At 30.5% G+C, this 13,550-nt stretch overlaps 1 protein-coding gene across 4 annotated transcripts in view; it reads left to right on the forward strand.

Moving 5' to 3' along the window:
* Positions 1-13,550, forward strand: part of LOC129968852 (FERM domain-containing protein 4A-like) — a 199,842-nt gene that overhangs the window by 41,531 nt on the left and 144,761 nt on the right. Inside the window, exon 1 of one of the 4 annotated variants that reach the window (XM_056083144.1) lies at positions 979-1,647. The exons of the other annotated variants lie outside the window; for them this stretch is intronic. Within the exon in view, the coding sequence (XP_055939119.1) occupies positions 1,531-1,647 (117 nt within the window). The 5' untranslated portion in view covers positions 979-1,530. Of the gene's footprint in view, positions 1-978; positions 1,648-13,550 lie in introns of those variants that run through there. 4 annotated transcript variants of the gene reach the window in all.

A 13,550-nucleotide genomic window follows, 5' to 3' on the forward strand; every position in this document is an offset into this window, starting at 1 on the left:
GCAACTTTTTAAAAATGATTCTTGTACTTTTGTTCATCTGTAAGAAATATTTATTTTCTAAAAGGAAATTAAATTGAAATTAAATTAAACTTATACATAGTTGGATCTCTTATTTATCTTTCTTTTGTTGTACTAAAATAGGAATCATCATCCATAACCGATTGGATGCAAGATATGAATGGTCCAGGAACATGTATCGGAGGAAGAAGGTTATAGATTGATTCTTTGAGTTATTATTCAAAAATTGGCAAACCGATGTGCAATTTAGAAACGGATTGCTCGCACAAATCGGCAAATTCCGAGTGTGAGATAGCCCCCTCCCCCCCCGATCGTTTTCAGATAGCGATCAAGACAGCTTACTTAATGTATTAAACCTAAATCAGACTTATAAGAAGTGTATCAAAGTCTCCATATTTTACAAAAGATGCTACTTTTTAACCACGATTCCTTATCTTGTAGATTTAGCTAGGTATGATAAATTTAATGGGATTAAAACTACCATTATAGTAAAATAAGATGACACTTTAGGACTATTAAAATACTTATATAGTAGAAAACTTGGTACATTTCTTCCTAAATTGAAACAACAAAGGAAATGATTATGCTTTAAAATAACTATAAAAATAAAGCTAATAAAATATTAAAGCTTATAAAAAATTCTTTCAAAAATAGAATAAAAATATTTGACCATTAAATAAAAATGCAACAATTAATCTTTTTAAACGTTTAGAAAATAGTTGCTGAAAAACTACGCAGTAAAACTAATAAATGAAAGGGAGTTAAAATGTCTGAGAAATAAACGATGTTGCTTTGATTTACAATGCTTCTTTTTTGCATCACTTACTCTAGATTAAAATATTTGGCCCCGACCCAATCCCTCTTTTCAAATTGCGCCAAATGCGCGGCGACCGATCGCCAAATCAAATAAACCTTCCCACAGTCTCTTGGTGGAAAATGCAGTCCGGAATGGCTGGTAAATAAGTCGGTGCCAGGAGAGGTGTCAAGTTCTTGGGAGACCCCTTTTCGTGCTCCCCCAGCTGTTACGACAGATGATGAGCTTTCTGATCAATAAATACAGAATGGTTATCGCTTGCTGATTATGATTAATTGATTTTTTTAAATATTCCATTTCTTGTGAATAGAAGATTCATTTGAAATTAGTATTTTCTCTATCGATTTTATAGCAACTTGCTGCTAGTTTCGGTATTCTGCCTCTTCTTCAGAGTATTTGAATAAAATAAAGAAAAAAAAATATTTCACTGAGATTTTTATCTAATCGTTTACTCGTAGCCGGAAAGCTTCGATATCTGCGTAGCAGCTGATAATATGTAAACCGGTGTTTCAGAACGATTTTCCGTTTATTTTTTTTATCATTTTGTTTATGCTTTCTGTGAAAAAAGTGTAATTTAAAAGAAGAAAGCACAAAGGCGTGCATCTGACGATGCCTAACTGCAAGCCTTCTGCTCGCCAGGGATGATGAAATCGTCATGGAATGGAATGATGTGAGTGATTCGCGCCAGTGGCCATCAGATGCTTCCACGGGGATGCTGCTGTTGTTGCAAGGATGAAAACGAGATGGCGCCACGGGAGCGGTTCGCCGACGATGGCGGCTCATCGTTCGGATGTGCCGATTTCTGCGGAACTCGGGTAGGTGGATAGAATTTCCATCCTTTAACCCGTTCGAAAAGATTAATTTGCGGATTTTAAATTGTCTGGAAAAATGACTTAAGGTTACTTTCAATTCCGTAATATTTTGGCATTATTTGTGCACTGAATTGTAAAAAGGCAGAGATTAAAGTTATAAGTTAAATTTAAGAAAAATTCACTAAAAAATGTAATATACTTTAATATTTAAAAAATATATTCATATCATTATTTAGATAACTATTATTATACACAAAGATAGTGGAAATTTTAAAGAATATTACATACAAAAAATGTTAAGCTATTTTTCGAATGAATACTTTTCACAGAAATGTACAGAAGTCTGTATCGTATGTACAGAAGTATGTACCCTTTCGTATGTATAGAAGTATGACGAATAAAAATATTCTATAGGAATTAACATTGGGATGCAGTGATTTATAAAAAAAGCAGGGAAAAATAATTTCCTTTGTTTTATATAATTTGAGCCAACTGCAAAGATCGATATGGAAAGCTTAATATATTATAACTCTATCAGTAAAAGTTTTTTCTCAGTAAAAATAAATGACGAATGCATAACAGAAATGCACTAATAATTCCTTATCCCTAAAGTTTTTTTTATATAGTTTAATAAAATTAATCAAGCGATGTTAGGCTGCATGATGAAATAAAATCATAATTTTAATCATAAGAAAGTGTATGTGAAATATTGTTTTTAAATAAATAAGAAAATGGATCTCTGCTGATATTTGCTATAATTATGAATAGTAAAAATTTCTTTAGAAGAAAATCTCTTTATTGTGATATTTCAAATTAATATATGCTGTACTTATGATACATTGCATTTCTATATGACGTAGAAGCACGAAATTGTTAAAAGAACTTTAAAAAACATCTCAGTTCCTTTGGAAATCAACCAAATTATTGCATTATTATAACTCAGACGCAATTTCACTATATTTAATGAATACCATAATTAAATTTTAAATGTGTTTTACACAAGAAAATGCAAAACAAACTGCCAAAATGTAAAAGATTTATTCTGTAATTAAAAAAAAAAAATGGATGTTAAATACACATTGAACATTTTATGTGAATGGCTTTTCTTTTAACCGAAGATTTAACTTCTCATACTTTGGTCTCTAAATGATGCCTAGCATTGATGTCTGAGTACAATTAGCAAATTAGAAGCTTTTCTTTAAAACAGACAATGAAATGACTTAGACAATGACTTAGAACAAACTATAATGAAATAGCATACATAAATATGTAATTTAGAAAGTATTGTGATAATCTTTTGCTTACTTTGTCAATTGTTTCTTATTGAAATGATTTTATTGACCATTTTATAACGATACCCTTTTTCAAAAATATCAGATACTTTCAAAACAAAATTTAATTTGAATATAATTATACTGTTATTGAACTTTCTGTGCATGTATATAACTTATTTGGCAAACAATTAAAAAAAACTGGCGGTTAATGGATTAAAGATATTTTTTTTTATCTAATTTTATCCGCCAATGTCGATTATCTAGTTCGAATGGAATATTTGCTGTGTTTTATTTAATATTAAATTGTGCTTAGAATTTATATAAGGATATTTTAATTACTTATTCGCATTCTGCTCTATGTGCGCTTGAACCCTTTAAGTATTAATGGGACATTTTAAAATTAGTTTAAATAGTTGTTAATAAAAATAGTTTTTTTTTTTGGGTTCTTTCACTATCATGTCCCAGCCTCGGGCTCAAAAATAATTTGGAAAAAAATTCCAACAAATTTGTTTTATTCTGAACCTATGCTCTTTATTTGTTTTGAAAACGAAAAGATTTTTAAAATTTCGTTGTCAAAGCATTAATGGAACTGAGTCAATTATGAGAATCGCAACTATCTGAAATAACTAGCATCTAGTTGCAGGTTGTTTTATACTTCTTTTTCTAATTATTCTTTTTAATAACTTATTCTTTTTCTAATTATTCTTTTTAATAACTTATTCTTTTTCTAATTATTCTTTTTAATAACTTATTCTTTTTCTAATTATACTTATTCTTATTAATTCCAAAAATGAATAAGATTCGCAATTTACGTATATTATGTGAGTGCGTGCTACAGTATACTGGTTAGATTGAGAAATGTTGCTTAAAATTAACAAGTAACTTGCTCAATCATTCCTGGTTTATTTCCGGGTAAATTTAATACCTTAATGAAATATGATTATAGATATTGCAAAAATTTAAATAATTTAAAATCAGAAACCAAAAATTCATCATAACATTGTAAATAATATAATATTATATAAATAATTTTTATTCTTTTGGGTTTTTAACGATGAAAGAAACACACGGTTTAATTATTCGAGGAAAATAGCAATGTTTCAAATTTTATTTGTGCAATAAAAGTATTGTTGTAAATAAAATGAATATATAAAGATGTAATGTAGTTTGTAAAAAAAAAAATTATAACTATTTTGGAAATTGTGGGGAATACTTTACGGAAATAAAATTAATATCACAAAAAAGATAATTTTTTTAAATTTTAAAGTGATGTTGATATCATTTTTGTCCAACAACCAATCTGAAAATTATCGTTAAAAATATTAAAATATCGCTTAATTTTTATTAATTAAAATTTCCAAAAAATATCAACCGTCATTTCCTGTCTCACAAATATATTTATACTAAATTTGGTAATTCTAAATAATGGTCAGCCCTTACAGCGCACACAGATGTACGCGACACGTTTTCTTTTATTATTAATAAAGATTAAATATTTAAGACTTACAAAAATCTTAAATTCTTTAATTGTATATGTAGCAATTTTCCGCTTTGTAAATTCTTCATAAAGGTTTTTTTTTTATCTCATGTGTGTGGAAATGTGTGGTCTTATTAATATTTGAAAAGCAAGAAGAATTGAATATAATTTTCCATATTACGAGACCTATTCTTAATAATTTTCGTTTAAATTGAGAAAGGGGTGTTAATCTAACAAAAATAACTTTTAGAAAATGACTTAAGAATTAATTTTCGGAACCAGTTTTTTGAAATTCTGTTAAGTAGCTTGAGCGTCATAACATTTTTTTTTTGAGCGTTATATTTTTTTTTTCTAAATATTTTAGCTTTCTTCATTTTTTTACAACATAAAAATACTGCAATGTCTATGTAATTTTATATATATCTATATAAATGTAAATTTATGTAAATTTTTTTATATATATTTTAATATTTGACATTTATATATATTTAATAGTTGATATTAATATTTAATATATGATATATTTTTTTAAAAATTAAGGAATAATCCCATTTCATTCCTTCTCCCTCTTTCTTCTCCAGTACTTGCTATCTACGAAATATTTTCTTCCCAAATTTGGAAGTTCTAGATCCATCAATCAATCCTGCCGCTCACTTTCTACGATTTTTTATTTTGCAAATCGTTTCGCACAATTTACAATTAATATGAAACCCTATACACATTGGGATGTTAACACGTTTGCTTCCATGATTGGTGCCAGTGATGCGGACCACTATCTACAAAGATGCTTACTTATTTGCTCTCTTTTAATTGTAGTAGAGAAGAAAATATCTAATTAGATAACATGTATGAATCACATGCGATTCACGCATTCAGCAACGTGTTAAAACAAGGAGCTATATAAACTAAACATAAGCTTGTTCTACTTGCATCAAATTCTACACTGACTGAGAACTTTTGTGAGTGACACGGCAGTCAACGTGCTAAAATCTAATATCACGATTTGTGCTTTCCACGTTTTGCTGTTATAGTTTTTTTTATATCGCAAAAGTAACTGCAATTATAGTTATATTATAGATAATAAGTCCAAATGAGACAAGGAAGTGCTACACGTTGATTTGACGGAAGAAGCAATTAGTGTTCGTTAAAATTCAACGACCATTATGAGCAGAAATAATTACGTTAACCAGATGTATCCGCTGCAGGAACTAATTGATTAACGAGGATTGGATACATTTTTTCCATCAGGCTAAACGAATCTTGTTTCATTTCGTCGCACATTCGTGCTACTCTCATTTTCTCATTTACCGTGAGGAAAGATTCCACGAAGGGGTAACGATAAATAATTGCATTATATTCAAATTTTGCGTGGAAAAAATGTGCTTTGATTCCTTGTGTGAATGTTTCCAATTCTGATTAATTCAATTGTGTGAAGCGACGAGTGAACACTTTACAGGTGAGATTAAAAGTTTTAATAACACTTTGTCTAATAAAGTAATTAAGATACCGGAATGACCAAGAAAGTTTCGATTCTTGCCTGTTTGTCTTGGGTCAAAAAAATTCATATATTTGTCAACTTTCGAAATAAAAGGTATCCTGGTTTTTATCTTTAACGAAATGGTACATATCAAAAATTATAAAATATTAAAAAGGTTTAAATTGCTAATTTAGCTTTCGAAGATATCGTCTTCCAGATTTTTAATGTGTTTAAAATCACTCAGTTTAATATAAATATTATAAATTAATCTAACGAAAAACATTTAAAAAAGAGTGTATTTAATATTCTCTCAAGCTATGGGTGTGTAAATGCTGTAACTAAAACAATGAAATACTTAAAATATTTTTAGAAATTTATTGAAGTTAGATAATTGCCCTAAAAATAAAATAGATATCATTGAAAATCTGTTTTCTTGAATTTTAAAGTAATTTAAAGATCTTTTTTGTGCAATAATACACTCCACTTTATTCATTAAAAACTTTATGATGTTGGTGATTTACCCACTAAACAACTATCTCCTGCATTTGCTTGTTGCAAGCTTAACGATCTGTTTTCTATAACATTTAGAAAAGATTTTTTTTCCCATCATGCAAATCTCCGTGAGCTGATAGCGTACAAGACTATAAGAATCATCATAATGAAAGCAATAAAAGGATCGATTCTATACATGTTAATGTTTCTTCATACTTTTTCTCTTTTCGCATTTTTACTACTTTTTTTTTCATAATTTTGTAAGCTCCAAGCTCCACATCTTATATTTTAATCTATTAGCTGATTGCATTTACTGGGGCTTGGACGCTAGAGTATCTTGAATTTAGGTTCAAATAATCTAATCGCTTTTAGTATAACGAATGATAAGAAGAGTAATCCTGTCTTTTTTATCTATTTTTTTAGTATTACTTGCTTTTTATACTTCACCTCGTAAATAAGACAAATTCAATCTCATCTTGCGCATTTATTATATGAGAAGGAACAGTGTCAAATTTTAAAACTGCGAAAATTAATCACATGTTTATTTAATTAGAAATTAACAAACTTTTTCTCTTTTTTACACCTTAAACTACTATACTATTATTTTTTAATTTTTTTAAATTTTAATAAGCTTTTTGAAAGTGCAGTTATTGATATTAAAGTAGCGATTTATTTTTGTTTAAAACAGTTTAAATCAGTCGCTGAGAAGAAGACAATCTTTTTATGCTACAACAAAATTTGCGGTACTAATATAATAAATATTAATAACTTTTGGAGACAATTAACTTTCAATGTTTTTAAAATTCGTTTGGTTCAGTTGTGATTTTTTAAATTTAAATAATAGCAAACGATCAAAAGATTTTACACATTATAATATTTTATTATCTACAAAAGTAGTCTTTACTTTGAAGATGTTATACGCGAAAGAATTTTAATTTCGGGTAACGCTGGATATATCAACTAGTTTATAATGAAAGTTATCAAATTCTTATCATAGAAACTGGGCTATGAGATGAAAATCACTTTCAAAAATTTTTTGTTTAATCGAGTCTTATTTTATTTTGAAATTTGAATTCGATGCACGCTAAATCCTTTTTGCTGGAACTCTTAAAGTTGGATCATATTTGGAAAACGTAAAGCAGGAAAAGAGGGGGAGGAATGTCTGATGTGCTTCTTATTAACCAGATGAAGGTTCCTCTTGTATAACGTTATTAAATTTTATAAATTTCAAACTTGGTGGCTTTAGATATTGAAAAGATCAAAACAAAACAAAAAGTCGAAATCTGTTATTTGTTCAACTAATCTGAGATTATTAGTAATTTTAGCATTAATACTCGCCGGCGTCCTGGCATAGGGGTAGTGCGTCTTCCCCGTGATCTGGGCGTCCTGGGTTCGAGTCCCGGTTCGGGCATGGTTGTTCTTCATCTGTTGTATCTGTGAGATGTGTGAATGTGCCTCCCTGTAAAAAGGGGTTGTACAAGCGAATGTGATGCGTGAGTAGCTAAGACGTACTCTTGGTCCTAGTTGGCGCTACTAAAACAAGAAACGCTCTCTTGGCTTAAAATCGATGACTTCGTCAGCGATCTTGTTCTTGGCAAGTGCCATTATAAACAACAACGACATTAATACTGCTGATAAAGTGCCCTCGCCCATAACGTAACTTTTAAGGAATTTACGATCACTTGGGTATGCTGTATGGTTAAATCTCTCGACGAAGAATCAAATACTTTCTTGTTGGTGTGACACATAAGCATGAAGAATGAAGTATTAGCTCAATCATTGTTCTTTTAATGTGAAAATTATTCAAAATTTGGAGCTTCTTCCAAAAAATCTGAGATATTTTCAAAATGAGAGCAAATTTTTATAAACCAACTAATCCACTAAGTCTTAAGAAAATATTAACCTAGTAAATATTCTCTGTTCTATTGAACGATAATTCTAAATTCAGACCTAGTATTCCTTGTATATATTCTGTATTCATATTAACCAATCGCTTCCAGGCCTCCTTTGGGCCGTTGAGGGATTTTGAATGAGAAGCAATGCATCACTACCTGAACTATATTCCGAAAGCACCAAACTTATACTAATGCATCCATCCCATAGTTTACATACAATATGTAAATCTAATAAAATAAAGGATAATTTAATCATAAATTTCCTCCGTAATGCACTAACCATTTCAAATCTCGTGTACTAATGGCTATTCATTAATTTTCGTAATGGTCATCCATGAATTATTGATAATAGTATATAATTGCATATCATTCATTAAATTATCGATAATTAACTACCTTTGTCTGCCTAACTAATATTCTTGAATATTAGTTAGATTTAATTTTAATTGATCTTTTATACATAACTCTATATTTCAGCAAGCTGTTTTCAAATATCAAACTGTTATAGACATGTAAACTGTATTATCTTAGTATTTTTAAATCTATTCTATTCATTGGGTAGCGTCTCAACTTGTGTTACTCATACCCACTGATGTACATAAATTTTTTTTGGGGGGGAGGGACAAGGATTCATGAGAAAAAAAGAAGTAATGGATATGTATGTAGATATCTGTATTGTTATACTCAATGGGATTTATTGGGGTATGTCAGCAGTGATGATAAGCCAGTGGGTACGCAAGTAAAAAAGTTTTGAGAAGCGCTGATGAAAATGAGCCTCATTTAAGGATTCAAATCACAAGACGTCATCCCAGAACGAAAAATGTAACAACCCGTACTATTTAACTGCATGTGAGGGTCGCGGTGGCCTGGTAGTAAGGTCTCGGTTTCGGAACTGGAGGATTACAGGTTCAAGACCCGATTCCACCGAAGAACCGTCGTATAAGCGGGTTTGGTGGTCGCTAAATCCATCGGGGGCAAACGTTCTCTCGCTGGTGTGGAGAGTTTGGAAAGGGGGTGCCAGCTCAGGTGTCGTCCTCTTCATCTGACAGCAGTTCAAAATTACGAGGTCCATCATAAAATAGTCCTAAAATGGGGCATTATTAATACAAACTACTTCAATTTCTTATTTTTTAATTAATGTAAAATATAAAGTTGATTCCAATTCTAAAAGGGAAAGATTTACTTTAATTTTGTAATGTAAGCAAGTCATTCAGCATGTTAGTCGGATCGAAATATGTTAATAAGAAATTTAAAGAACTGTAAGCATAATATTAAGTATGTCAGATATATTATTCAATATTTTGAAGTCTTTGTTAATAAATTCCATAAAAAAAAATTGAGGAAATGATATAAAGTACAAATTGTATAGCTCATTTTTGCGATTGTCGGCAATCAAAGAGCACACATTTGCCATTATATCTTGACTTGATTTGAATATCTTGGTCTGTTGACTTTTATCTATAAAAGAAAATCCCGCGATAATATATTTGATAAAACTATGAAAACTCTCATTGCAGTAACAAAAAGTATTGTTAGAAATTATACCTAAAAATACTCGTAATATCAAAATGAGGAAAGTAATTGTACAACAATCTAACTATATTAAAAAAGATCACTTAAAAATTTTAATTGCTTTTAAAAACATTTTGTGCTAATGTTTTTATGTTGTAGCTGGAAAACGCCAAAATATCTCTTACATTTTGATGAATTAATTTTTTTAAAAATGATACAAAGTGCTCATTTTAGCCTCCGAAAATTTATTTGTGCGAAATTTGGTAGTCATTGGTCAAGCAATTTACTCAATAGCGTTTTTAACACACACACGCACGCACGCACGCACGCGCACACACACACACACACACACACACACACACACACACACACACACACACACACACACACACACACACACACACACACACACACACACACTTTCCTTTATTATTACTAAGAATAACATCGTGTTATCAATAAGAATCAGAAGATAATTATTCAGGTTATATTTTTAACCTTTTAACCATTTTTCCACTTCTAATTAAGATAATTTCCATCGAAAATATATTGTCCTAATGACTGAAATAAAATCCATAGAATAAGTGAAGTAGTCATTTATTATTGCACTTCTTGTACCGAATTATAATACAGGGGGAGTACAAATGATGGATCCGCTTTAAAAAAATATTTTCGAAGTTATAGCACATATTATAATAAATAATACATGGATTTAAAGAGAAATATACCAAGTTTTTTTTTCAGTTACAAATGTTCTATGTATGATCCTTTTGTTACACGGCATTCGTCCAATCTGTAATCCAGTTCGATTCCAAACATTTTGTAACATCACTCTGGTTCTGAATGCTGCACAAATGCGTTCTTTAAGTTCTGGCAGTGTTTTCGGCATCGGTCGTACAAAATCAATGTCTTGTCGCAATGATTTTTTTGTGGGATTATGTCAAAGATCACAGGCAAAATAAAATGCTACAAAATGTTTAGAACGAACTAGATTACAGATTGGATGTACGCTGCGTATAACGAGGGTAACACATCGGACAATTGCAACTGAAAAAAAAAACACGTGCCATATTTTTCTTTAAATTCATGTATCACTTATTGTAATATGTGCTGTAGTTTCAAAAATATGATTTTTTTTTTTAAATCTAGTCCATCATTCGTATTTACCCTGTATTTTAGAATGACTTAATTTCAATTAATACAACCAGTAATTCGATGCCCATTTGACAAATGTATGTGACGTTTAGGAATTAAATAGTTTCCTAGTAATGACAAATCTATCTTCATAAGAAAAACACAGATTGGTTTTCTTTTTCCTTCATTCAATCCAACTGTTTGTATGACACATGTAGCAATCGACAAAAAAAAAAAAAAAAAAAAAAAAAAAGACGACCATTCCGGAAAGTTATGCGCATATTTTTTCCACACTTCATGGCTTCACAATCTCATCTTACCACTATGAGAAGATACTGCGTGGATCGACAGCGGATAGAACTTATTACAAGGTTGCATACAATGGATGAAAGAAAAAAAATCCCTGTTCTTTTCAGAAGAAAAAAACAATAGCACCATTCACATCAGTTCCGAAAACTTATTTCTTTGTTTCTTGGGTGCTTGTTGTCGTCACCTAGGTGTCGTAATTCTTCCTAATTGTTTCCTCCCTGCCGATATTGTTCCTTTCCTAGTCGGGTGCTGATTCCGCTTTCCCAGTAACGTGTTCTTATTTTTAGGTGCTTTTATGGATTCCTAAGAAGCTTCTTTTCAGTTCATTTGAATCCGCCAGAAGTCAATTAGGTTTGTCCCACTAACAAAAATAGATGCCCATTTAGTTCTCGAAGGGCTGTCATCAGTGGAATACACTTAGCTGAGTTTAAGTACTTGCAGATGGAAGTGTGCTTATTTGTTATTGAAGCAGTGAATTTAGAGTAGTTTAGAAAAACGGAACCCGATAATAATTTTTAAAATTCATGAGATGAATATTTCTGCCGAATAGATCCATCTTTTCGTTGGATCGTACATCACTCACGAAAGAATTTATATCTCAAAATATTGAGTGGTTACAAAATAATTCTCTGACTACCAAAAATGTAGTGAAAAAACTTTTCTTTTAATTACAGCCAGTCACCCCTTTATTACAGAACCAAGCCGTATAAACAGGCATTATTGTGATTGGCTGTTATGCTCATTAACTATACAAATTTTTTCATAAGAAAACAACGGCCAAAAAAATTCAAAGAATTTTCAAACTGTTGGTAAAAGACTACAATTCCTTTCCATCATTTGTTTTAATATTTTTAAATTTGCAGTGTATTGTAATATTGTGTTAAAATTATTATCCATAATGAGTCTTCCTCTCATTTCTTTGAGTTTGGCACTTTCTGTTAGGTTGTTCTAGACTGAGCCTATTTCACCACATATACATGTGTTGTCTTACATCCTTTTGAATCTTCCATTTCTGAATCTTTCCAGAAAATCTTTCCGATATAATTCCGATGGATATATCGGGAAGGTAGATATATATGTAATGATATTTTAAACTCTTAATTTAATCCAAATTAATTTCCAAAGCTTTATCTTAATTTAGCCCATAGTAATTTCATTCTCTTATTTCCTGATCCAGTTCCACTTTCTCTACTTAATTAATTCAAGGGAAGCTTTATAAAATTGCTGAATCGGCTAAACGCCAACACTTTCACACGCTCTGCGTGAAGAGACAAAATACCGCTGACTTTACAAATTCTTCTAAAAAAATCCCTGTGTTTCCCTTGCTTTTTGATTGACATGCCATGGAAATCCCTGTTAAAACATTACAGTATATAAGACAGGTTAATTTGTTTCTCCCTCTTTTTACACCACTTTCTGTTGTTGTGGCGGACGTGCCTTGTCCGCGCCGCTTGTGCGTAAACATGCCTACCTGCCTCCCGGGAGAGAAAATAAAGCGAACTTCAAAACTTCAATGAGTCTTTCTGTCTCCGAAACTGCATTCTGCTTCAAACAAAATAATGCTTATATATATATATATATATATATATATATATATATATATATATATATATATATATATATATATATATATATATATAATATAATTTGCACTATCATTGAGTGAAATATTCTTTTTATAATTTTTGGTTCTAGTATGAATTTATATGTTAAGTGTCCTTTGCGAGACATTATTCATCTGTCCTGCACAGTCATCCCTCTTCTAATTTCCTTCTTTAACATTTGGAATGATCTTGGGACTACAATATCCATTAATGAAAGAACTATTGGTTATAGCATTGTAGAATGTTTACTAATCATATTTAAATCGAATTTAATTTTCTTAGCTTAATAAGTAGCGCAACTAATGCCAAAATGGTGATTTTACGTTCTATTCTTATCGAATTGGCATCAACGAAGGAAACATTTCGATGCTTTGATTCCGTGAATTTGAGCTACATAAAGGGCAGTGTGTTAGTAACGTTAGTTAAAGTTATTGGTACTCTCAAAGTTAAGATTTCAGATGATGAACCAGAAATGTTAAACAATACATAGCGGGAACTGAAATATCGCATTGCACCGACATTCTTCGAGCTATCAAGAGTGCGCAATTGAAATTTACTGTTCAGTGAACATTTTAAGAACGTCTTTACAATACATCGAATCGTCGTAGGGCAAATTACAATAGTTTTTTGTAATATATTTTTGTAATTACGGAAAGATTTAGTTACCACCTTGTATTTTCACACTTGTGACTTACGGTTATATACCAGAGTGTTCTTCAAATCATGGCACAA

The sequence above is a fragment of the Argiope bruennichi genome, chromosome 5, assembly GCF_947563725.1.
Source record: "Argiope bruennichi chromosome 5, qqArgBrue1.1, whole genome shotgun sequence".
Taxonomy (NCBI): Eukaryota; Metazoa; Arthropoda; class Arachnida; order Araneae; family Araneidae; genus Argiope; species Argiope bruennichi.